General features: G+C 43.4%; 1 protein-coding gene across 1 annotated transcript in view; it reads left to right on the forward strand.

Moving 5' to 3' along the window:
- VWF (von Willebrand factor) overlaps window positions 1-23,077 on the forward strand; it is a 146,727-nt gene that overhangs the window by 26,918 nt on the left and 96,732 nt on the right. The window contains exons 9-17 of the mRNA XM_075719955.1: window positions 1,109-1,155; window positions 5,507-5,643; window positions 6,983-7,121; window positions 7,732-7,832; window positions 10,853-11,048; window positions 12,009-12,224; window positions 18,422-18,662; window positions 19,481-19,575; window positions 20,901-21,061. Coding sequence (XP_075576070.1) covers window positions 1,109-1,155; window positions 5,507-5,643; window positions 6,983-7,121; window positions 7,732-7,832; window positions 10,853-11,048; window positions 12,009-12,224; window positions 18,422-18,662; window positions 19,481-19,575; window positions 20,901-21,061 — 1,333 coding nt within the window. The remainder of the gene's footprint in view (window positions 1-1,108; window positions 1,156-5,506; window positions 5,644-6,982; window positions 7,122-7,731; window positions 7,833-10,852; window positions 11,049-12,008; window positions 12,225-18,421; window positions 18,663-19,480; window positions 19,576-20,900; window positions 21,062-23,077) is intronic.

The raw sequence follows: 23,077 nt of genomic DNA on the forward strand, positions 1-23,077 counted from the left end.
CAAGGGCTGGGATAATTAAAGGAATAAAAAGAATCTAGCACCTCTTGAAACTTAATTGATTTTGGAGATTCTAGGATTGTCTGGCAACAGTTCCAAGAATGACAGCCATCTCAATCACTGTCAGTGCATGTTACTGGTTACTAGTAGTGCCTATGGGGCATGGCACTAAATCCACCACCGAAAGACATTAAAGCAGAGACAGTCTACCTCCTTGCAACTTGCACAGAAAGGGAAACTAAGCAAGAGGAGCTTGAGTTGGCAGTGTGCCATCAGAGTGATGAAGGTCTGCTTTAGCAGAAGTCTAGCTGGCCAGTGAAGGAAAAGGATTATTGCTCTCCTGTGATGAACTCCTGAGGCTGTAACTGGAGTAGTGTGGCCAGTGCTGGGCCACCACTGCAAGAGAGAGGATTATGGACTGGAGAGACTCTTGTGGAGAACACTGGAGATGGGGGAACTTTCACTGCCTGAAGGAGGCTTCTAAAGAAGACAGGGCCAGACTCTTCTCAGAGGCAAATAGAAAAAGAGCATGAAGCAATGGACACAAGTTGCAGCAGGGGAAATTCTGTTTAGATACAAGAAAAAATTCTTCCTCTGAAATGGTGCAGCAGTGGGACAGCTGCCCAGAGAGGCCATAGGACCTCATCCTGGAGATGTCTAAACACAAATGGACAAGGTCCTCAGCAAGCTGATCTAGCTTTGAAGTTCCTTTCTTTGAGTTGGGGATTATAGTATATGATTTTTCTGGAGGTCCCTTCAGACTTTTCTTCCCTATGATTCTGTTGTATTAATAGACATACGTTGAGAACTGCATTTAAAACTCGTTCCGCATTAGTGGAATGTAGTTGAAAGCTCAGAGGTTTGGTGGGGTAAAACAGAAGTTCTTCAGTTTTGCAACCATTCCAGCTCATATTACTAGCAGTTGCTGTCAAATGATGGTAAGAAGGGATGGATATATTAAGAAATGAGGTTATGGGAGATGGAAAGGATGTTGGGGACTGGTCTAATTTCCCTGAAACAGGAGCCCATGTTTCAATTATTTGGGAAACAGTTGCAACAAAAGATTTGAATTCAGGTACTTTTGCCTAACTTGTCATGATATGTTTCCTAGCATTTGTCGACGTGGCACCTGGATCTGCAGCAACGGGGAATGCCCAGGTATGTTGGCTGTACTCTTTTCAGGTTTTGACAAGTAAGCCTTACCTACATCCCTCCCGCTTACATCCTACTTCTATTTTTTCCACACAAAAAGTGAATCTGTCTTTGTGCTTACTTGCTTGCTCCAGTGCAATCCAGATGGGATCATACTTCTAAGTTCTTCTTGCAAGACAAGCCAAACATTGTGCTATATCGTTTATGTGTAGCAATGAAAAATCCTGTTTGGTGAGAAGAATGGTTCCTCTTTTTGACTACTTAGTTTACCAAGATATAAGTGGCTGTACGTTCAGATGATTGGCTTTCAGGTAGAGGAACACTGCTGGGTTTCTTTGAGCAGGTACCGTTCCCGATTTGATTGTCTGAATCGGCATACTTTTGTTGATGGGACAATTTGAAGTACTGGGAGTAGATTGGATCACTTTTAATACCCCATGGGTTTGGGCCCTAATGGTCATGTTACAGGTGAAGTTGCTACAGCCCCAGGGAGAAGGTGACCGTCCTGCCTTCCATGGGTGGTGGCAGACTGGAGAGGCAGCTCTGCAGGCGTTCGTGCTCCCCTTCCTACTACTCTGCCTCCCAAACTCACCGGTACTGGTGGCTGCTGCCCCAGTTTTTTGCCTACATGGGGAATGTGACTTTTCATGCTGTGCATTGGCCAGCAAAGTGCCACCTTCCTTATTTCCTCCTGCTAGTTCTGTGGCCCATCCCCTGTCTCAGTTCCTGCATTATGTTCAGCCATGGAAAGCCCTGCTTGACCTGAAACAACATTTGACGCTGCTTGCGTTGTGCATAGAAGTGTGCAGGGAAACAGCACAGCTCTTTACCTTGTTTGCTGTCCTTGCTTTTGGGAACTGAGAGTGGAAGGGATGAGAAGGAGACTGGGGGGTTATGGCAGGGGAGGAGGAGAGCAGGTTTTTTGGTTTGGTGTTTTTTGTTTGTTTTGGGTTTTCAGATGAGACTGTGCGATCCTCACAAATTAGGAGAATTACAACAGTCTTAAAATGGCTATCAGCAAGTCTGTCTTTCTATTAAGGTTAAGCTTGCCTGACCCATCAATGGTCCATTTCCTCCTGCGTTAGACTGAAAGAGCACTTGCGGCAAAGTGTCAGCAGTAAAAAAAAAAGGGGGGGGCGGAGGGTATGCAAATGTTCAAAACAGAGATGACATTTTGAGTGAGCTGTGCCAAGCAGGACTGTGAGAAGCCCCAAGCTTGACGTGTTCACTAGAGATCTCTCCAAGTGCAGGGAATCTCACTGTCTAAAATGCAGAATCAGGGACACAGCCCCAGCTGATTTATTATGTCTTTTAGCTAAGGGGCAGCAACGTGTTTACAAACAAGAAATGGGTCTTTTTCTAACTACAGTTTTTACCTCTGTTATAGTTCTTAATGTCGTTGCTTTCTGGGCTACTATGAATACTACATGGGACACATTTTTATCGTCAACTCCAGCCATGTTTTCTTCATAGTGATTATAGAAATGAAGATAAGCCTGGTACTGAGGCTTGCAAACAGATGTTGATATACAGATTTGTGCAAGAGGGAATATAGCATTGCTGTCTTTTTCTGAGTTGGGAAGCTGTGCCAAATGAGCAGAAGTCAAAAAGAAAGCCAGCATTTTTGTACCTTCTGCCAATATATCCAAGTCACTTTTCAGCTAGGCTTGTGCAAGACTGAAGGTTGTGTAAGTGCATCTGTTGTACCTGTACCTGCTAACATCTACAAACTGTGCTGAGACAGTATGGGAGGGCAGCAAAGCCTCCCAAAGTAGCGGTCCTTGTAGGAACAGTAGCCAAGTTTATATTGTTACCTGTCCTGTTTTGTCTCTATTTGAAAAAATATTGCAGCATATTTTTATTGTTCATTGGTTATTTTTGCAACAAATATTTCTAAAATCATGTGTCTCAGAAAGTTTATGTACTTAGACTTGCATAAGCTCAAGGTAGTTCCATTATTTTTTTACCAACCTATTTGTCAGGAAAGGTTTCTTTTATATTGTGGGAATTAATTGCCTAGCTGTATGTTTGGTGATAAAGCTGGGTACCCAGCTGGAGGTAGCACTTCAGAAGGCAGTGCTGTGTTGGCCAACTAGCAATAGCTGGCTAGCTCTAGCAAGAAGCTCTCAAGCTGATATCATAATTAAATTAATTATGAAGGCAGCAGGTTTCAGGAAATCTCATGGGATGCATTACACCAAATGGAGTAGATAGAGGACCCATAAGAAGAGACTTTGCCGCAGAGAAGAAATTTCCCTTCCAGGAGTAATGCCAAAGGGCTGGGACTTGTCTTAGGTAGCAGTCCCTAGCTCTCCATGCTGCAAACCTGTCCCCTTGGTTCCTAGTTGCAGAGAACGCTCTGGAAATCAAACTGCGCGTAATATGGTGGGTTATGCGTAGTTTTCTTTAAATCTGTTCTCCACATCTGATAGCCAGTTAATTGACTCTGAAGTTGAGTAGAATAACAATTGTTTTACCTTTGCCCAAGTTTAATTGAACAGAAAGTAGGATTTCCAGGGTGAGCATGTAAAAACCAAGCCATCTTACTCTCCAGGGGATGACAAGCATCCAGCGGGTGCTGGACTTTGCTTAGGGCAAATCAGAGCTGTGGAAGGGTGAGAATCCTCGGGATCTGTGAGGTTGTGCTTTATGGCAGGCTGGTTTTAAGACAGTTAACACTGAATAATATGTTGAAGAGAGAAATTTCCACTTGATGTCCATTAGACAGATCTTATGTGGGACTCAAAGGCAGTGAAGAGAGAATAACTGATGGGGTTCACCTGCCAGCTTGTAACATTTAACCTTTGTCCATTGTTTGTCAGTGGATTGCCAGTGTAGGCCCAGCACCTGAATTTCGTTCTGGACAAGGAGGTCTCTGCCCACCTTGTTTGCCGTGGGACCATCTCCAAGTGTGATAGTCGTCTTATATGAAAGAATTTCTTTGCAAGCTCTGTGGAGTTGGAGCCTCCCTATGTGTTTGCAGAGGCCCTAGCATAACAGGGTACTAAATCCCAGTTGTGGCATTTGAATACTGCCTTCCTGGAAATTAAAAGCCACAACTTACCAAAACATTTTAAGATGTTGATATGTTTAAATAGCCTCTTTTTGTAGTGGAAAGGTGGGCAAGCCATACTTTCACATTATTCTATAAAGACTTAAGATGTAGCTATTGTAACTATAGAATTATTCTTGATTTTATGGTAGTTAATTACGATAATGGTTCAGAGTAAAGTCCAGCATAAATTCTGCCCTTGGAAGAACTCCCAACAGTATTATCTTCCAACTCTTTGTTCTGATAAGGTATTTTTACTTTAATGTGAGAACAACTTATTGGTATTCAAGGGAGCCCAACAAAGGAATCAACACTTTTTGGGGGCTGCGTTCAAGGAGGCCATTGTGAAGAAGAATTTCAGACACTGTTGCCTTCATAAAACCATACTGCAGTGCTCTAAAAACACCAGTAGCGAGACAAAGGGGAGGCTCACAATCTGCCAAGACACAACTGTGAAACACAGACTGAGAATGAGGCACCTCTGCAGAACAAGAGCAGAGCAGCAGTGAGAGTCCAACAGTGAGAGTCTTGTTGTAAATTTTGATTTTTGACTCTATAAAAACCCCTGCATTCTGCAGCCAGCTCTATGGATGCAAATGTGCCCCACTGGGCTAAGTAAAAGTGGATTTAAAGTGTGTTATGTGAAGATGTTGCAAGCTCCTGCATAGCGGTAAAGAGGCAACATGTCCCAGTATATGGAATGTGTGACTAATGCTGGGTAATCCTGAGCGTTCTTCCTAGCTCTGCCAGTCTTGGGCTTTAGTACTTCCACTCTCTGTGCCTCAGTTTCCCCATTGTATATAGAGAAAAACTTAGTCCTACATGAAAGAGAGTGTGGGTTGCTGTTTAAAAGTGGTTAGTGCCACCAGCACCCATAACTTAGGTACAACCTAGCCTGCGGAGAGCTTGAGTGACTGCACTGAATTTCCAGGGCCACTGAGGTATATACTACAGAAGAATCAAATCCACTTCAGTGCAGAGAGCTGAGCTGTTCGCTGATGTCCTCATGACCCTCCATCTGAAAGATTATATAGGCTTTTCTGTAGGCATGAATTTCAGCTCCTGAGTGCGATTTATACCATATTCCCCAGCTTTTGTCGGTGCTTCTGTTACTACTGGTAGTGACTTACAGGAATAAACAGTGAGATAAGCATCTCGCCAGTGCTTTCTGGTCTGTAGGGAACTTGGGCCTTGTGCAACCTGCTCCACTGGGTTGCTCTTCCGCCTCAGTGGCCTGGGCAGGGATGAGCAGGATTTTGCTTCCAACTGGCACTGGGGTCATTAATGGCTCTCTGCATTTTTCAGGAGAATGCTCTGTCAGCGGCCAGTCCCATTTCAAAAGCTTTGACAACAAATATTTCACCTTCAGCGGGATTTGTCAGTACTTATTTGCCAAGGACTGCGTGGAAAATTCCTTTTCTGTGATCATCGAGACCGTGCAGGTAACAGCAGCCTTGGCTGGCGCCAGCGTGCCTCTGCGCATGCTCCTGAGAGAGCGGGAAGGGCTGTGGGAGTATGATATGAATTGCAGATGCACAGGCCAACAAAAGGAATTTTCCTATGAAACAATTAGTTTAAATAACAGATGCAGTCTTTCTCCTTAGTTAATAAGTGTTTTGCTTCTCCTTGCTGCCATTCCCAGGAGCCCACCTTCAAGACTGAAATTCGTAATGAGATTTGGAGAAGGAGCCCTCACCCCCTCTTTGCCAGCTGAACAAACAAATGCAGATGAGGGTGTGCCCCTTGCAAAGCACCCTGAAGGCCAGTGCCTTGCTAATGGCCCGGGAAAAGACATTTGCTCAGAGGCAGAGTAGGGTGCGCTGGCAGCCTAGTACCTTGGGTTGCTTGCCATTAAGTCATATTGGCTGGTGATTGCTGTTGCTCACTCGCTGGTCAGCGTCTCCTGACTTTGCTGCCTCCCCTGATGGATGTGAGAGAGGCAGCTGGAGGTCAGTGAGCAGAGGCGGCTGGAGAGAGGCAGGAATGGGAGCCAGGCCAGCGCAGGCAGGGAAGGAGACCCTGGAGGGGGTGTCACAGAGAGGTTAACACAGTCATGAAATTAATCGACCAGTTGTGCATGAGAAGAGGTGAACTAACCTGGAGGCTGAAATGGGTACTGAATCAAGCAGAGGGGAAGAAGGGGGGCGGGGACAGAGGAACTGACGGCAGGGAGAGGTACGATGGAGTCAGGAGGCTGACGGAGTGAAGGGGCGCCTTGCAGGACACAAACCACAGAGAAGACACGGGCTTCGGAGAGACGGGGTGTGACAGTTGTGCGAACTGTCTGCGTCTGTATCTTGCATTAGAAGGCTCTGATAATGCAGCTGTGAGGTCATCTGTGCTTGGGAACTTGCAGCATGGGTTTCCACTGAAACTTCCCTTTCGAAACCAGGGAGGAGACCTAGGGGCCTGCAATCCCTGTTCCTCATCTGCGTAACCCACAGCCGGCGAAAAGAAATAGCATGAGAGTCTTGGGCAGTGTGAACTGCGCATCCATTTCCCAGCCTCGATGGCTGTGGGGGTCTGGTGTAATGCCCACGGATTGCTTTCCAGGCTCTGTGACAAAGGAGCTGCAGATAGCTCCCTGGTGCGTGATTAACAAGATAATGGAAGAAAAGCTGCCAGCCTGCTGTTTGTGGGATGCAGAAACTAGATCCATAAAACCATCGGGACACTTAACACCTCCCGAATTAGATGCCGAAGTGTCTTTTGGGAGCCTGGGGCTAAGTCACCAATAAAGTAAAAGCTTGATGTTTGAGGCAAATTTTCCCTTCTCTGTAGTGTGCAGATGATCCTGATGCCGTGTGCACTCGCTCAGCGTCTGTCCGAATCCGGGATATGGACAACAGCCTCATTAAAATGAAACATGGAGGAGGAGTTTCACTGAACGGACAAGATATACAGATCCCTTTGATACAAGGTGTGTTTGCATGGTCTAACTCTGGCTGGCCACTGAAGGGGTCCTACTTAGTAGTGTTTTCTGGCACGCCTTAGCCCAGTTCAATCAAAAAATGTTTTCAATACCAAATTATCACTTGCAGCCTTTTCTAGAAGCTCTGTCATTCCAGCATCCCTCCATGCAGCTGACACGTCTTGGCTTAGCTCCTCTAAAATCAGGAGAAGTAAGCTGGTTTGGATTTGAGAGATGTGATCTTGAAAACCACTGTTGGTTGGTCTATGCTTTTTAAAATTATTTTTTATCCAGAAGCTTGAAATCCCTGAAGTTATCTTGCAAAATGTCACAGTTAATGCCCAAGGTTTTGCAGAATGCACATATATCCTTTTTTAGGGCTCCTGAGTGCCTTAAAGCAGAGCCTGTGGAGAAGTTCATGCAGCTATAAACTGCTGAGCAGGCACAAAGCTTGGGAAGTGTGAAGTGGGCATTGCTGGCACCCCTTGCTTTGGCAGACCTGCGTGCCCCCTGCTCTGTGGCACCCACTCTGTTGGCCTGCTCAGCACGACACAGTAGTCCCGGGCAATGAAAAACCACATCATGCCTTGACTGACTGACACTTTGTGGTTGTCTTAAGGTGCCCTCCGTATCCAGCGCACAGTGAGGACTTCAGTTCGCCTTACCTATGGGGAAGATTTGCAGATTGACTGGGACGGTCATGGTGAACTCCTAGTGAAGGTACTCTTTCTTTCTGTCTCTTTTATTTCTGCCTTTTTTCTCCCTCTCTCATCCCACCCAAATGTGTACAAAGATTTTCTTGTCTGAAGTGAGAAATTGCTTTGTGTTGCATGTTAGAAATTCCATTCTCTTTTGCTACCCCCGGAGTAATATACAGGTCCTTTTGTATTCCTGAAACAAACATTTTCATCCTACAGCAGCTTGGTAGCTTTTTTTCCCCTTCTCTTTTTTGTGCAATGACAGCCTTTATTAACCATGAATAGTTTTGTCTTTTGTTCAGCAGATACCCTCCAAACTGGATTTTTGCTTTCATTTGCTTTGACTGTCCTGTCTATAGCAATGGATTCAGATGACTTAAAATAAGGGAAGAATATGGCTCCAGGGACACAGTTACTCATAATTTCCAGGAAAAATCAATTAACTCATACAAGATATGTTGCATGCTCCTTCAACTATGAGGAGTGTTTAAAGTCACCCTTGATTAACAATTAAGGTTTGTCTGTGCTGCAGACTGCAGCGGAGTGTAGAAATACCCAAATCAGGTTTAAAAGAAATGAGCTGTAAGAAAAGCAGTCTAGCTGCAACAACAGAAAGCTTTACATAAACCACTTTTTTGTGTGCGTGTGTTGTACGCTGCAGTATGAGTTGCAGCACAGAAAAGCCTGTGAGGGAAGTGGAGAAGATTATTTGCTGTGGAATAGTCTCCTGATGGCTGATAAACCATCACAGCTTCTCCAGCTAAGCTGTCTCCCTCCCTCTTTGCTCATACAAGAGGCTTTTCTCATTTGATCAGTGGCTCTCAGGGACTGTGAGTGTTGTCCCTGAGGTGTATTCACTCCCTCGGGGGTGTGAGTTCACCTGTAGCGTTGCTTCCTGGTGTGGTGATGATCTGCAGGCTATGGGAGCCGTCAGGGTGATGCGCTTCTGCGTGATGCTGGGTGGCTGCGGACCTGCGTGCTCCTGCCGTGTTTGCGTGGATGGGTGCCTAACCACAGCCCTGCTGCCTTTGAGCCCCCCTTGTAGCAGGGGCTCTGCAGCTGGCCCCCATGTGGGGTGGGTTTGCTCACCGAAAAGAGTTTTGCCAAGAGAGCCTATTTTCCTGGGATACTGTTTCTACCAAGCAGTGAGCACTGCTGTGTCTGAACCATGGCATTGCTTTTGCACTCTCCTCACCTGCCCCAAAATCTGGCTTAAATGTCACATTTGGCACAGTGTAAGGATTCATGAAAGCTAGTTCAGTTCAGAAGTGAGTGCAAGAGTTGAAAAGACGACAGAGAAGAAAGGTCGAGAATAACTTTAGAAAGTATCTGTGGTTTTGTTGCTGTTGTTTTGATCTAGCCTGTATGTCTTGTGCTCCAAGGGTCCTAGAGGTTGTTTTTGGGCTGAGAATAATTCAATTCAGTCCCTTGGCACATCTCAGAAGTTTTGGCTCTCCTCAGTATTCACAGTATTTTTCTGCCTGGTCAGAGACTGGTATAGCCTGGCAAATTCTTTATTACAGTTGAAACAAATCTAATTTTCTGCTCCAGATCCTCCACCCATAAAAGCAGCGGAAGTTTCTCCAATCGTCTGCATTTATTCGGTTCTGCTCCAAGCTCCTTCCCTTGCTGGGTATCTACAGCATCTTTTTAATTGCTTTTGGAGAGTTAATTTATACTGGATTTGTAGACTGACCTGTTGCCAAGTATTTCTGACAATTGGGGGAAGTGATACACTTCCATTACCTTGGCCGGACTTCTGGTAAAAATTCTTTCTATGTTCTTCAAGAAGGCTCCCCTTTCTTGACCACTTGATATTTCTGATTCGAGCTTCCACTCAAAAATATGTTAGAACTTTGATTTGTATGAGTCATTGTCTGTCTGCAGAGTACGTGAAAAAGTAGCTTCCTTGGCCATCAGAGTAGTAAGGATATGTATCCTCTAATAATTCATGGTTGTTCTTTTTGATGCTCCATAGTTACTCTCTGACCACTGTGTTCAAAGCGAGGGTTGTATCAGGTTATATTTTAGTGAATGTTTTTAATTATACAGAAAACCATTTTTCTTAAAAAATGTGTTTTTCTAGCTTATTTGGTTCTGTTTCACTGGTTACTCTTGCCAACCTGACTAAAGTAGCACTCTAGTAAATGCATACAGAGAGCAGCTGTAGCATTAGAGCACTGAGTTAGTTCCCAAGGACAGTTGGTAGTACTTGTGATGTATCAGATCTTTACTTCTAATAGAAACTGGCAGTTCCTACTAGAATAAAAGATACTGGTGCCTTTGTGTTGCAGATGTGGTTTAGAAGTTCCCCCTGTTTACCTCTAAGTTTCAGGGTCCCCTTTCAGATGTCCCTTAATTTGCAGTAAGAATAAGGCAGGGTGAAAAGTACACCTGCTATGTGGGTTGTTTGCAATGCTGCTTTTAGTGCATCATAAATTTCTCTAGGCAAGAGGAAGCTCTAATGAGGTAATGTAGCTTTAGGGGTAGTAGTCTCTTCCTTATTTTATTAATGTTCTTTAAGGTTGAGGGAAACAACTCTTCCAACATCGTCTCTGTTTTGTGACAAAACAATCTTATTAAATTGTCTTAATCTTCAAATTTTCTTTTAAAATGTGAAATGGTTTCAGGTGCCCTATCTTTTCCCAAAGTACCATGGGAAATACAATCATCTCACTGTATTAAACAATGCAACTCCCACTGTTGTCCTGTTCATTTATATGAATGAAGGGGAAAAATAGGGGAAGACTAAACTGGAGTGCTGATCAGGGCACAGAAGTAAGCCATTTTTCTTCTAGTCACCTTCAGTTACCACCTGAAATTATCACTGTACCGTGTAAAAATTGTCTTGCTGCTACTAATGATCGCATTACTGTTAGAAGTTTGAAAATGTAGTGCAATGAAATTGTGTCTTTAGTATTTTAATGTGTATTTGAGAATTTCCTTGATTGTTAAATTGTGTATGGTTCATTCTTTAGAAAATCTTGCTATACAGTGGTGACCTATTCTGAAGGATGACCAGGCTAATGTTTTGTTCCTTAGCTGTCTCCAGTCTATTCTGAAAGGATGTGTGGACTCTGTGGAAACTACAATGGTAACCAAGGGGACGATTTTCTTACACCTTCTGGCATGGTGGAAGCTCTTCTGGAAGATTTTGGAAATTCCTGGAAGCTCAATGCAGACTGCCAAGACTTGTCAAAACAAGATAGTGACCCCTGCAATCTCAATCCTCGTTTAGGTACTGAACTCCATCCAAAATTAACATGTACAGAAAACTGTGATCTTCCATTTTACATAGCAATAAAAAATAAAAATAAAGACAAAGAGAAGAAGCTAGTGTTGCTTACAGTATCAGGGTGTGGCTGTTATCCCTGTTTAAAAAAAAACAAAACGCCAACAAAAAACCAAACAAACAGAGAGACACTGATTGATGCAGGCTTCCTGATGAAAATGTAATGTTTTGTGAAAATTGAAACCAAAAGTCAGTAATGTGGGATCATGCTGCTGTTCAGTTTGGACCACACAGAGTTAGACCATCACAGCCACTGAAACTACTCTTACAAGTGACAGCAATACTATGTTTATCCTCTGGGTGGACAAAACACCTGTCATCTTCACCCCTCTGTCCTTACACCTTATACACTCTTCCTGATCCCTTGTGTCCCTTCTTCTACTGCATCCCAACAGACAGCCTTCCTCTTTCCCTCCATACTGCTTGGCTGTCCTGGTTGGACATAGGGAGAAATTCTCAGAGTAATTTTTTTGTCCCAGGTGTTACAGCAAGCTTTGATTTCTGGGAGGAGCAAGCACACAGAAAATTTTATGGCCGTAGATCAGAGCAGGCACTGTAGATTCATGAGTATAGTGCAGCCTAGAATGTTTAATTTTGCGAATATAAAAAGCAGCAGCAAACAGAGGCCCTGTAAAAGGAAGCACGGCACCAAAAATAGTGGTAACAGAATACAAAAGCATTGCTTTTCCTCGATTTGTTTTACTGGTGAAACATTATTCTTCTGGTGGAGCTCATGACCTATCATAGCGCTATGATGCTATCTATGCCTACTTGATCCTATTTTATTCTTCTGTGTGTTTTGGGTTTTTTTACATAAGAAAAAGAAAATGGTTACTGTGGCTCTTCTACCTTTGCTTGAAAGCCACTGATTGATTCAGTGCAAGCATGTCATTTTTCTCTTTTTAGCCAAATACGCTGAGGACTCCTGCTCAATTCTGATGTCTTCTGCATTTGAACCCTGTCACCATGAAGTCAGTCCTACTCCCTATGTGAAGAACTGCCGCTTTGATGTTTGCTCCTCCTCCAATGGCAAGGATTGTCTGTGCTCTGCTATTGCCAATTACGCAGCAGCCTGTGCTAGGAAGAGCATCCTGGTCCAGTGGAGAGAACCTGACTTCTGCCGTAAGTGAAATGCTCCTAAAACTCACTTATTTTCCTTGTCTCAAAGGAATTTCTTGGCAATGTCAGATGAGAAATCTAGAATGAGATGATTTCTGCAAGTTGGCAAATATTTCTTAAGGCAAATGATGAGAGAGTATATCTTTCCTCTACTCTAGCAAGGATGCAAAAACTGTTCACAGAGACTGCTCAGCACTTAGGGGAGAGAAGCAGTCATATGACATGCCTCAGCAGAGCTTTTGACTGGATTTCTGTTTTCAGCTGTATTTAAGTTTCAGCTACTCACATGGAAACTTTCTGAATATCCCAGGGTAGGAATCTCCAAGGCATTTGTAGTAATTTATGAATTGCTTTTTTGGTACCTCCTCCTTTCGAGGCCCAAGCTTCCCAGCTCCTGACCTCATCAGTGACTCCTGACTTTAGCTGAAGTTGAGGGTATGGAGAAAGCACGAGGGCAGGTACTTGGTCAAGTGGTATCATAGAACAGAATCATAGAAGTATAGACAAACTTATATCAGAAGGGACCTTTGGCAGTCTTCTGGTACAACCCCTGCTCATAGCAGGGCTAGCGTACAACAGATTGCCTGGGGTCTTGTCTGGACAAGTTTTTAATATCTCCAAGGATGGAGATCCAACAACATCTCTGGCATCTCTCTTAGCAGTTTGATTATCACCCTGTCAGTGCAGAGGTCTGAGATCGATTTCACATTTCATTTCATGTACACCATTCAGCTAGTGTGTGAACATAATTTTTCTAACCATGTATGAGCTCCTTTCCTTCTTATCCTTGTAAATTCTGGTATGATGTGGCAGCTGGTTCAAGATGAGATCCTGAACCTTGATCAACAAGCCATGGGTGGCACCACTGAGCTAGGCAAAAAAGAGCTTTGTCTGTGGCATTTTTCTGCAGGCATTTAAATCCTATGAGAGTCAGCAACAGTTGAGTTTTGAATTCCCCTGAGGATTGTTTGCAGGATGCCACCTGTAATAAATGGCAACCCTAGTTCAAAAGCTTGCAGTCTAGAAGATGAGATGTTGCAAGAGGATAGAAAGACAGTTCAGACTGCAGGTTTGGGTTACAGAGGTGGGGTAACAGAAGGAATAGGATGGTTTTGCATAGATCAGTCCAGTGCAAGATTAATAGCCAAACTCCTAAGAAGCTGGAGCAGAAGAAGCCAACATCTTTTATTTCTTTTCTTTCCATGTTAGGTCAACGTGGTAGGAAAAAATCCATTGCAATGGAATTTTGATGGAACATGGACACACTTTTCCTATAAATATTTATGAAATGGATGTTTTTCCATTTTCCTCAGCAACTTTACTATTAGGAAAGAACACAATTGAAGATTTTGGGGAAAAGCATGTATGCTTGGCAGCCCTCCAGATCTGTTCTGCTACTTGTTCCCAAACAAGGGGCAGGAAAAACATTTATAAACTCAGTGTGTAGAAACTGGAAGAGAGAGAGAGGTCACTGGCCTTCTACCTGGTAGGGTCTGTACCTTTAAGGTCAGTGACTACAGCTTCTGCATGTTGGAGAGTATTTACTGCGAATGAGAACAAAACCAGTTTATGTTAAACTGCTGCATGGTTTCATAATATTTTACCTAATTTATGTAAATGTTCAGATAGTGGAACAGTAATGTAATAAAAATCCTTTTAAAAATGTGCAGGACTGGAGGCTGAAAGAAAGAGCAGCGATAATGCACCATCGTTCTTTCTGTAATTGAACAAGTCAATTTTCACAATTAATCTTTGATAGTGCAGAGCTGCTTCCTCCTTTCTGTGCATTACAGAGCGCTTTATGCTCTCATAAAGTGACGATTTCCCTGATTGCAGATCCATCAGCCCCCATTAAATAATCCTGATGCCCCAGACATCTCCTGTCACATGAAGGAGAACAATCCCTCTTTTAATGGGCTTGAGACGTGAATGTGCAGGTTGCGTAATTTGGGCTGATGGCCCAGTGCACTGAACACGTGCTCCGCTCCTGCTTTGGTCAACAGAGATTCAGTTTCTTGGGAAATGACTTGACAGAACTGGTTTGCTTGATTTGAAGTGGATAAGTGGCAGGGAGGTAAGTATTAGTGTAGCACAGCATTTCTGCTCTGTGTCAAGGTAACAAGCACATTCATCTCCCATGTCTTTGAAATTATTTTAGTTGTGGTTTGATTAAGAGCTGGCTTGTACCCTTGCAGCCCACCATGAATAAGCGAAAGAGCCAATCCTTTCATGCTGCATGGAAGGAGCAGATAGGCCATACTGTGAAGGGCTGTCTTTCCTGCACATGGATGTAAAAAACTGGCTGAATGTCTGGGCCCAAGAAGTTGCAGTGAATGAAGTTAAATCTAGTGGGTGGCCAGTCACAAGTGGTGTTCCCCAGGGCTCAGTATTGGGGCCATTTTTATTTAATATTTTTATCAGTGATCTGGGTGAGGGGATTGAGTGCACCCTCAGTAAGTTTGCAGGTGACACCAAACTGGGTGGGAGTGTTGATCTGCTTGAGGGTAGACAGGCTCTACAGAGAGATATGGACAGGCTGGATTGATGGGCCAAGGCCAGCTGTATGAGATTCAACAAGGCCAAGTGACGGGTCCTGCAATTGGGTCACAACAACCCCATGCAACGCTACAGGCTTGGGGAAGAGTGGCTGGAAAGGACCTGGGGGTGTTGGTCAGCAGCTGACTGAAGATGAGCCAGCAGTGTGCCCAGATGTCCAAGGTGGCCAACAGCATCCTGGCTTGTATCAGGAATAGTGTGGCCAGCAGGAGCAGGGAGGTGATTGTGCCCCTGTACTCAGCACTGGTGAGGCCACACCTTGAATACTGTGTCCAGTTTTGGGTCCCTCAGTACAAGAAAGACATTGAGGTGCTGGAATGTGTCCAAAGAGGAGCAGTGAAGCTGGTGAAGGGTCTGGAGCACAAGTCTTATGAAGAGCGGTTGAGGGAACTGGGGTTGTGTAGTTTGGAGAAAAGGAGGCTCAGGAGAGACCTTATTGCTCTCTACAACTACCTGAAAGGAGGTTGTAGTGAGGTGGGTGTTGGTCTCTTTTCCCAAGTAACAAGTGATAGGATGAGAGGAAATGGGCTCAAGTTGCGCCAGGGGAGGTTTAGATTGGATATTAGGAAAAATGTCTTCACAGAAAAGGTTGTCAAGCACTGGAACAGGCTGCCCAGGGAAGTGTTTGAGTCCCCATCCCTGGAGGTATTTAAAAGACGTGTAGGTGTGGTGCTTAGGGACATGGTTTAGTGGTGGACTTGGTAATGTTAGGTTAACAGTTGGACTGGATGATCTTAAAGGTTTTTTTCAACCTAAATGATTCTATGTCTCGTGTGTGTATATATGTATGTATGTATTGTTTTGTGGCAAAGGGGAATCAGTCAACAGATCCCTAGATCTTTCTTCAGGTTTTAGGACTTGTTGATAAGCCAACTATTTTCCTTAATGTGGTGGTGCTAGGGTAGTTTATTGTCTTTGCATGGCTTCTGTGAGAGGATTTGTATGGGATAAATCCAAGAGTGCTGGAGTGGGGAGTAGGGAATTAAGGGCAGGCTCTGAGCAGGATTTGAGGATGGCTACATTGCATGGTGGGGCTCAGCATACCGGTTGGTGCTGGTGGAGCAGCTGTGTTAAATCTAGTCCTGACAGGGTGCGTCTTCACCCAGAGCCTCTAACCAAGGTATGATTGTGTTTTCACCTTGTGCTACCCGAGAAATTGGTCAGGATTTATGCCTCTTTCACTCTAGGTTGAAAAACCACCCCCAGGAAGCTGCATGAACTATCTGATGGATACACGTTTTTCCAGTTCCCCTATTTCCAATCTTATCCCTGGGACAGGCTGAGCTTTGGAGCACAGCATTGAGCTGTTTTGGTTTTATAACAGACATCCATAGAGACTAGATGCACCTCGCCTTTTCCCCTCACTTTCCTGGCAATAACGGGATGGGTTTTTTTTAGTGACAGTGTATTACAAATTGTACAGACAAAAGTCCCCTCCCAGGTCAGCTGTCTTGCCTTTTTGCTGTTAAAAACAGATGTTGCTGGGAGGTGATGGAGCAGTGTATTGGGACTTGGAGTGAGAACATGGCATTGGGTAGTGTAACTGGAAAAATGGGGGATGTTTCTAAAATCTTAGGAAGTGCACGGGCAGGTGAGTTACAAAGCTTTAACTAAGAGAGGGATCACCGCAAAGTTGTCCCTGTGGGCAGGGAGTGTTGCCACTGACTGGAAAGTAGGGCAGGATGTTGGGCTCAGTTATCCTATCTTTTTTGAATCTTGAAACTCTAGTAAACTGGTGTACCTGCCTGAAATCTGCCAAACCGGTTCCTTGTTTCCAGAGGTTCCTGTGTAGCAAATCAGTTTTGGCTGAGGCTTCACAGTTGTCTTGCTTGCACATGCCTTTAGTGATGAAAGTTACTTTTAAAATGGTCCTCAGCCCTAGGCTGTGCCTGTTCAGTATTTGATTTACTGCAAAGATGTTTATGTAAATTAGAAGCACTGCTCTGTGAATAGCTGCCAAAGACTCCTATAACTGTGAATGAATCTATCATTATTTATTTTGGAGTTAGGAGGTATTTACTCTGCCTGCTGTGTTGATGAGCACACATAAATTTCTTGGGCTGTGTTGTGAAAGGTACCTTAAATAGTTTGGGCACAAATCCCAAACTTGGGAGATCTTTGCTCTGAAGAAGGCTTCATGTCACCTTTGATGCCTCTGGGCTGGATCCGTAAGTTAGGGGCTTACGTTCCTGTGTATGGGACTTCAGGTGCCTCAACAGAAGTTGGGGAGGTGCTGGTGCAACCGTGCCTGTCTTCAGTAAGTAGAAGTAATTCTTCATTTCAGAAGAATTTTGTGAAGGTAAGCATTAGATGTTGGTTAACATGTAGGCCTTGCTTTGTTAGCCTCAGTGTTAGTTCAGCCCTGCTGAGCAGCTGGGTAAGCCTGCAGGCCTGTAGCCTTGCTAAAGTTTTACGGCCACTGCTGCTACAGTTCCCAGGGTTATGTGCTCACAGAAGAGAGGGTAGGGATTATCGGATCATTTGGCAGGGATGACAAGAGGAAGAGCTTTCTTTGTAACCCCTTGATCTTGATTTTAGCACAGTACAAATGTGCCAACTTTTATTTGCAGCTGCTTCCCTCACTCCACTGAACATCCTACCCCATCACCTTACAGCCGTTCGCTTTGGAAGGTTGCTACAAACGACAGGTTTTGTAAATCCTGTGATTTTGTAAATCCTGTAAATTACAATCAGGAGGCCTGTTAAAAGCCCTTTATAATACTAACTTGTTTGCTCATCTTCTGCAATGTGTTGTCATAGATGCCACCTAGTGCCGATGCTGCTGTATGCAGAGGACATTGTCTCAAAATCAATGCTGTAGAACGAAGTGGAAGTTTTATAAACAAAGAAGCCAAAATGGCTCCAAAGGCCATAATCAGGTCTCCATAAAAATGAATTAATCATCAGAAATCGTTAGTACCTAAGGTTTGGCTCCACGATTGCTAAATTACTTCATTATTTGCACCTGTTTCCACAGAAATCACTGAGAGCTTCTGGGATGTGAGGATTTAGACTATTGCAGCACCTGCTTATCAAGGCAGAAACCTACATTTCTACTTATTTTGACCAAATTGTCCCTAGCCATGTTGCAAAGGAAGAGAAGATGACACTTGTAATACTCCTTTTAGATCCAAGTAACAACAGAAGTTGGACAGAGCCCGTGATTTTTTATTCTGGATGAAATTTTGTGGATGGATTTCCATCACAGGGGTTGCAATGTGTCCTGCTTTTGGCTGGGATAGAGTTAATTTTCTTCCTAGTAGCTGACATAGTGCTGTGTTTCGGATTTAGTATGAGAATCATGTTGATAACACGCTGATGTTTTAGTTGTTGCTAAGTACGGCTTATGCTAGTCAAGGTCTTCCTCAGCTTCCCATGCTCTGCCAAGTGCGCAAGAAGCTGGGAGGGGGCAATCCAGTCCTGACATTTATTTGGAACTGTTCATAGTAAGGTTTTGCTTGTGTATATATAAGCAGTGCCCTAGGCTTCACTGGTGCTGCAGAATTAAGGACAGTGTATTACAGGCCTCCATCAATGAGTAAATACATTTTAATCCCCTGCTTCCCAGTCTGGTTTAGGCAGCTTTTTCCTTAGTTGTCTTTGGATCAAATGCCAGTCTCCCTGATGTGCACATCATTCAACAGCAATGACCTGTCCTGAAGGCCAAGTGTACCAGCAGTGTGGGACACCATGCAACCAGACCTGCAGATCTCTGTCCTATCCGGATGAGGACTGTGATGAACTCTGCGTGGAAGGATGCTACTGTCCCCCTGGGCACTACCTGGACGAGCGTGAGCAGTGTGTGCCAAAGTCCCACTGCTCTTGTTACTATGATGGTGAGATCTTCCAGCCAGAGGATGTCTTTTCAGATCATTACACCATGTGGTAAGTTCATAACTCATCCCTATGCACTGTGACTCAAATATTTTGATAGCCTGAGTGGTTAACTGTTTCAGTTCCTCAGTTCTTTTACCTTCACCGAAACTAGTTTAAAAGAGGGCAAGATTTTGCCTCCAACAAACCAAATGGTGAGTTTTGCTGTTGCATCTCTATGCATATAATTTCAAATGCCACCTTAGAAAACAGTACTAAGCCCTGTTCATGAACAGTTCCCGACAGTTTGAAATGGAGTTTAATTACTGACAATAGCTACTCTGTAGGCTTTTAAAATGTCACTTTAATGTACTGAGATACATTTCTTAAACATTGAAACCTAATTACCTCTATCAAAGATACAAATATGAAAAAGCATTTCTAATTGTTAAATTGAGTAGTGGTACACTAAGAGTAGGAATGTAATTGCTGGGCAGCTCCTGGCAAGCTCAGTTTGGGAGCAGTGTCTTCTCCTTTTCTCCTCTACCACAAAGTCATAAGTTGCAGGCACTAAGTGGTCCCTTACCTCTTTCCACAGCAGACCTGACTATTATCTTGCCCAGCTTTATGCCTGTGCAGATGCATTGGATTCAGCAGGACAGGGCTAGCATACAGGGGTGTTACCATGCTAGTATATTACTGCAACTATCTTAAGGAAGGTTTGCCTTTAAGGTTGATGAGCACAGTGGATGGGGAGCAACAGATCAGCCCCAATGAGAGGTGTAATTTTGGTACTCTGACAAATTCCCCGTGGGCCTGTCTGAAAACAACAGTGTGAGTTAAAGCTAAATGTCACTTTGTTAAATATAAGCTCTATTTGTTTTTCTTAGCTATTGTGAAAATGGTTTCATGCACTGCAGTACAAACAGAGTTCCTGGTGCCTTCCTGACAGATGTTTTCGCTGATGAGAGGCCATCTGCCAGAAGTTAGTACGCCTTAAAAAATTAATATTTTTTTTCTGGTGGGTTTTTTTTTTTTTTTTTTCCTTTTTTTTCCCTCTTCAATCTCTTGGTAATCTAGAAAAGGGAAGAAGTACTCAAAGGTTGCAGTGGCTGGTGATGTTGTGAGTCTTTTTCTAACCTTCTTTTTGTTACAGGATAGAAACAAAATGTTTGTGTGGGAGGGTGTAGGGCTCATTGTGTCCCACCTCTCAAACTTATAGCTAGCCACTGCAGTCTCTCTTCAGCTGAAGAGGTTAAGGGGTCCCTTGGCAGTGATCTGAGGCCCCCAGTTGCTATGTGAGGGTCACACAACATCAGTAACTAGCCAGCTTTATAGCTCCTGGTCCTGACTAGCAGGTTGCAAGCTCTCCTTTCTGGTGTAAACAAAGCTTTTTGTGGCTAGAAGGTTAGAGTGCTGCCAGGCACTGAGTGTGCCCTCCAGCCACCAGGCATCTCGCTGTAAAACCTCCTGGAGACTGACAACTGCCTTGCAGAGCTAGGCACTGCATTGGAAAATAGGACATCAGTCGTCTGGGATTTTTTGAGGTTCCCCACTGATATATGGATGGAGCTTATGGAGTTGTGATGAGAGAGGGGGTCTTGGTAGACCACCAGTAATGCTGTCACTGGTTGGCCCCCTCTGTCCTTCAGGTGAAGCCCTCTAGGTGTATATCTCGCCAGACTCTTGCTGTAATGTAATTAAGACATAATGTTCCTGATACTAGTGCAGTAACACTTACAAAACCTCAGAGAGGCGTATTTCTACCATAGATTGAAATAATAACCTGGAGTTTCTTGGGAAATCCTGATCTTCTGTCAGAACCTGAGTTCTCAAAGAGTTTGAAAACTTTGTGTTTAAGCTAAGGGCATTGTTATTAACAGTCACCCATATAGTTATACTCTGTGTTGGAAGGGAGTCTAAACACAATGATATGTGGTGCTGTTGCTTCTCAGAACATCGATTTTGTGCTGACATTGCTAGTGTACTAGTGTACGCTGCCTACAGGTTGAAATATGTTTCACGCTGAAGTGTGCTTGTAGCCCTAGTGCAATCTGGAACTGAACCCTTGTGCAGCTTCTTTTGCTTCTGTATTAGAATACATGCTTTTATGATAGCCTAACTGAGGTCACTTCATGGGAAGTGGGGACTGTTACCTCTACGATGTCATGCATAGCGGTGTAGTGGTGTTGCTCCATTCTATATCCTAAATTAGTTTTCTAATAAAAATGTTGATTCTTCCTTTAGAAAAATACTGTGCTAACAATGCTTGAGTTCTAATTGCAACTTTTGTAAATCTGTTTTTTAAAGTAAAAAGAAGCTTGACATGCAGATCCCCCATGGAAAGACTTGTATGTCCTGCAAACAACCCAAGAGCTGAAGGGTTGGAGTGTGCCAAGACTTGCCAGAATTACGACTTGGAGTGCATCAGCCATGGCTGCGTATCTGGATGCCTCTGTCCAAAAGGGATGGTAAGCAGGCTCCACTTTGTTTTCTTGCCTTCATTTTTTCCTACCAGCAGTCATCTTGTGGCTTGGAAATATGTGGTTGTGAAGTATTGACTCTGCCAAATTGTGGCTGGTTTAAAAATATATATGTTAGAATATGTATATTAGAAGGTGAAGCTTAGCTTGTAATAATAATTGATAATCAAAAAGCCAAACCCCACTTTTTTTCAGACCAATTTATGTCTTCCTTCAACTTTCTTCCCAAACTCCTCCTCATTCTTGCTGAACTTCCCTAGTCAGAGAGACAGAAGTACACAGGCACCCATACCCCAAATACCCGCCTCACATCCAGCCAAACCATCCTGCTGATACTCGTTGCCTCCTTGTCAAGTATCCATCTCTGCTGCTGCCTCTCTGTGTGTTGTACCAAACTGAGTTCCCCATGAGAAGGCATGTGGGACATGAAACTTGCTAAGATGATGCTAGAGGGTGTCCTGGAGTTGCAGATGACGTGCTGAGCATGCTTTTTTGACTGGTAAGATGCTTTCTGGAGTCTAGGGTTATGTTCCCCTGCAACCCTCAAATTTAATTATTAGTTTAGTAATTTTTAAATAGAGCAAATAGTTATTTGCTAAGCCAGTGACTGTGAATTCAATATCAATTTAGAGCCCTGTTAAAAAGCAGATGGAGTAGAATAGACAGCAGATAGCTGCTGTTGTTCTCTGAGCAATAGAAAAAAGCATCAGTGTTCAGTGCTGTGCAACACTCTCTGGGCAGACAAAGAGTTGTGCACAGGATCTCACTGGGGGCTGGGTGTATAGTCCCAGGCATCATGTGAATAGGATAGATGTGGAGCACATGGTACACCATGAAGTTAAGTAAATAGCACTTTTGAGTTCTTTGTCCAGGAAAACTGCTGGGATTAAGACGTTTGTGATATTCAATGCATGAAAAGCAGGTGAAAAAACCTGGTAGACGCTGGAAAAAAGAGAGCAGAGGTTGTGTCTTTATTTTGTTTGAGGGATAAAATACTCTATAATTGTGAGACTTTATTTGATACCTGTGGTACTTAGAGACGTGTTAGTGCAGTTTTCTGACTCAGAGGGGCATATGGTAAAGCAAGATGTTTTCAGATACTGCAACCCAGGAAGTCTAGAAATGCAAAAGTTTACCTTTTTTTTTTTTTTTTTTTCCACTCTTTTATACCTGCTCCATTCCATGTGCATGTTCAGATTAATATGCACTGGACATCGACTGTTAGCAAATGAAGGTGTGGGTTATTGCTTCTAGGGTTGTGATGCATGTTTATGTTTAGGCTTCAGCTCTAATGAATTGACTTCATCCACTAGTTTCAATTCCATTTGAAAAAGTAATGAACTTTCCCTGGAACCATGTATTTTTATAAAAGTGTGTTGTTTTTTCTGCATCTGTATGAATACAGTTGTTTTCTCCCCCAGAATTCCTTCCATTGTGTTACTAGAAACAACAACAAAAAATAGAATTCTCATAACACAGCCATTTCTAGCATTAATATTCATGTATTTTTTTTAACTTTGCTACTGTATTTTGCTGATAAACACACATTTATGTAAATAGATGCTATAGCAGAATAAAATGCCAGCTGTAGACAAAATCTTAGGGTTATAAAGTATGTTGTAGGTCTGAAGTGAAAAATACAGAACATAATTTGAAGGCACTCATATCAACATTGAGCAAATTTTCACCACAGTTTTAAAACAAGTATTGCTCCTTTTCACATTTCTGTTTTTAAATGTCTTTCCTTTTAGAGAAGACTATTCCTCAATAGTAGTGTGACAAGTAAACTTACAAAAGTTTGTGTACCTATAAAGTTCCAAGAGCTCCAGTGTGAATAGGTCTTTCTCTGTCCATAACAAACAGGTCTCTTTGATTTGATGAAGGGGCTTGAGATTTGGTTTCAGTACCAGGATATGGTAATAGTACACTTTAGAGATAATAATGGAAAACAAATTATGATAACTACTCAACAGGAAAAAAAAGGGGGGGACACCCCCCTCCCCT

The sequence above is a fragment of the Pelecanus crispus genome, chromosome 1, assembly GCF_030463565.1.
Source record: "Pelecanus crispus isolate bPelCri1 chromosome 1, bPelCri1.pri, whole genome shotgun sequence".
NCBI classification, from domain to species: domain Eukaryota; kingdom Metazoa; phylum Chordata; class Aves; order Pelecaniformes; family Pelecanidae; genus Pelecanus; species Pelecanus crispus.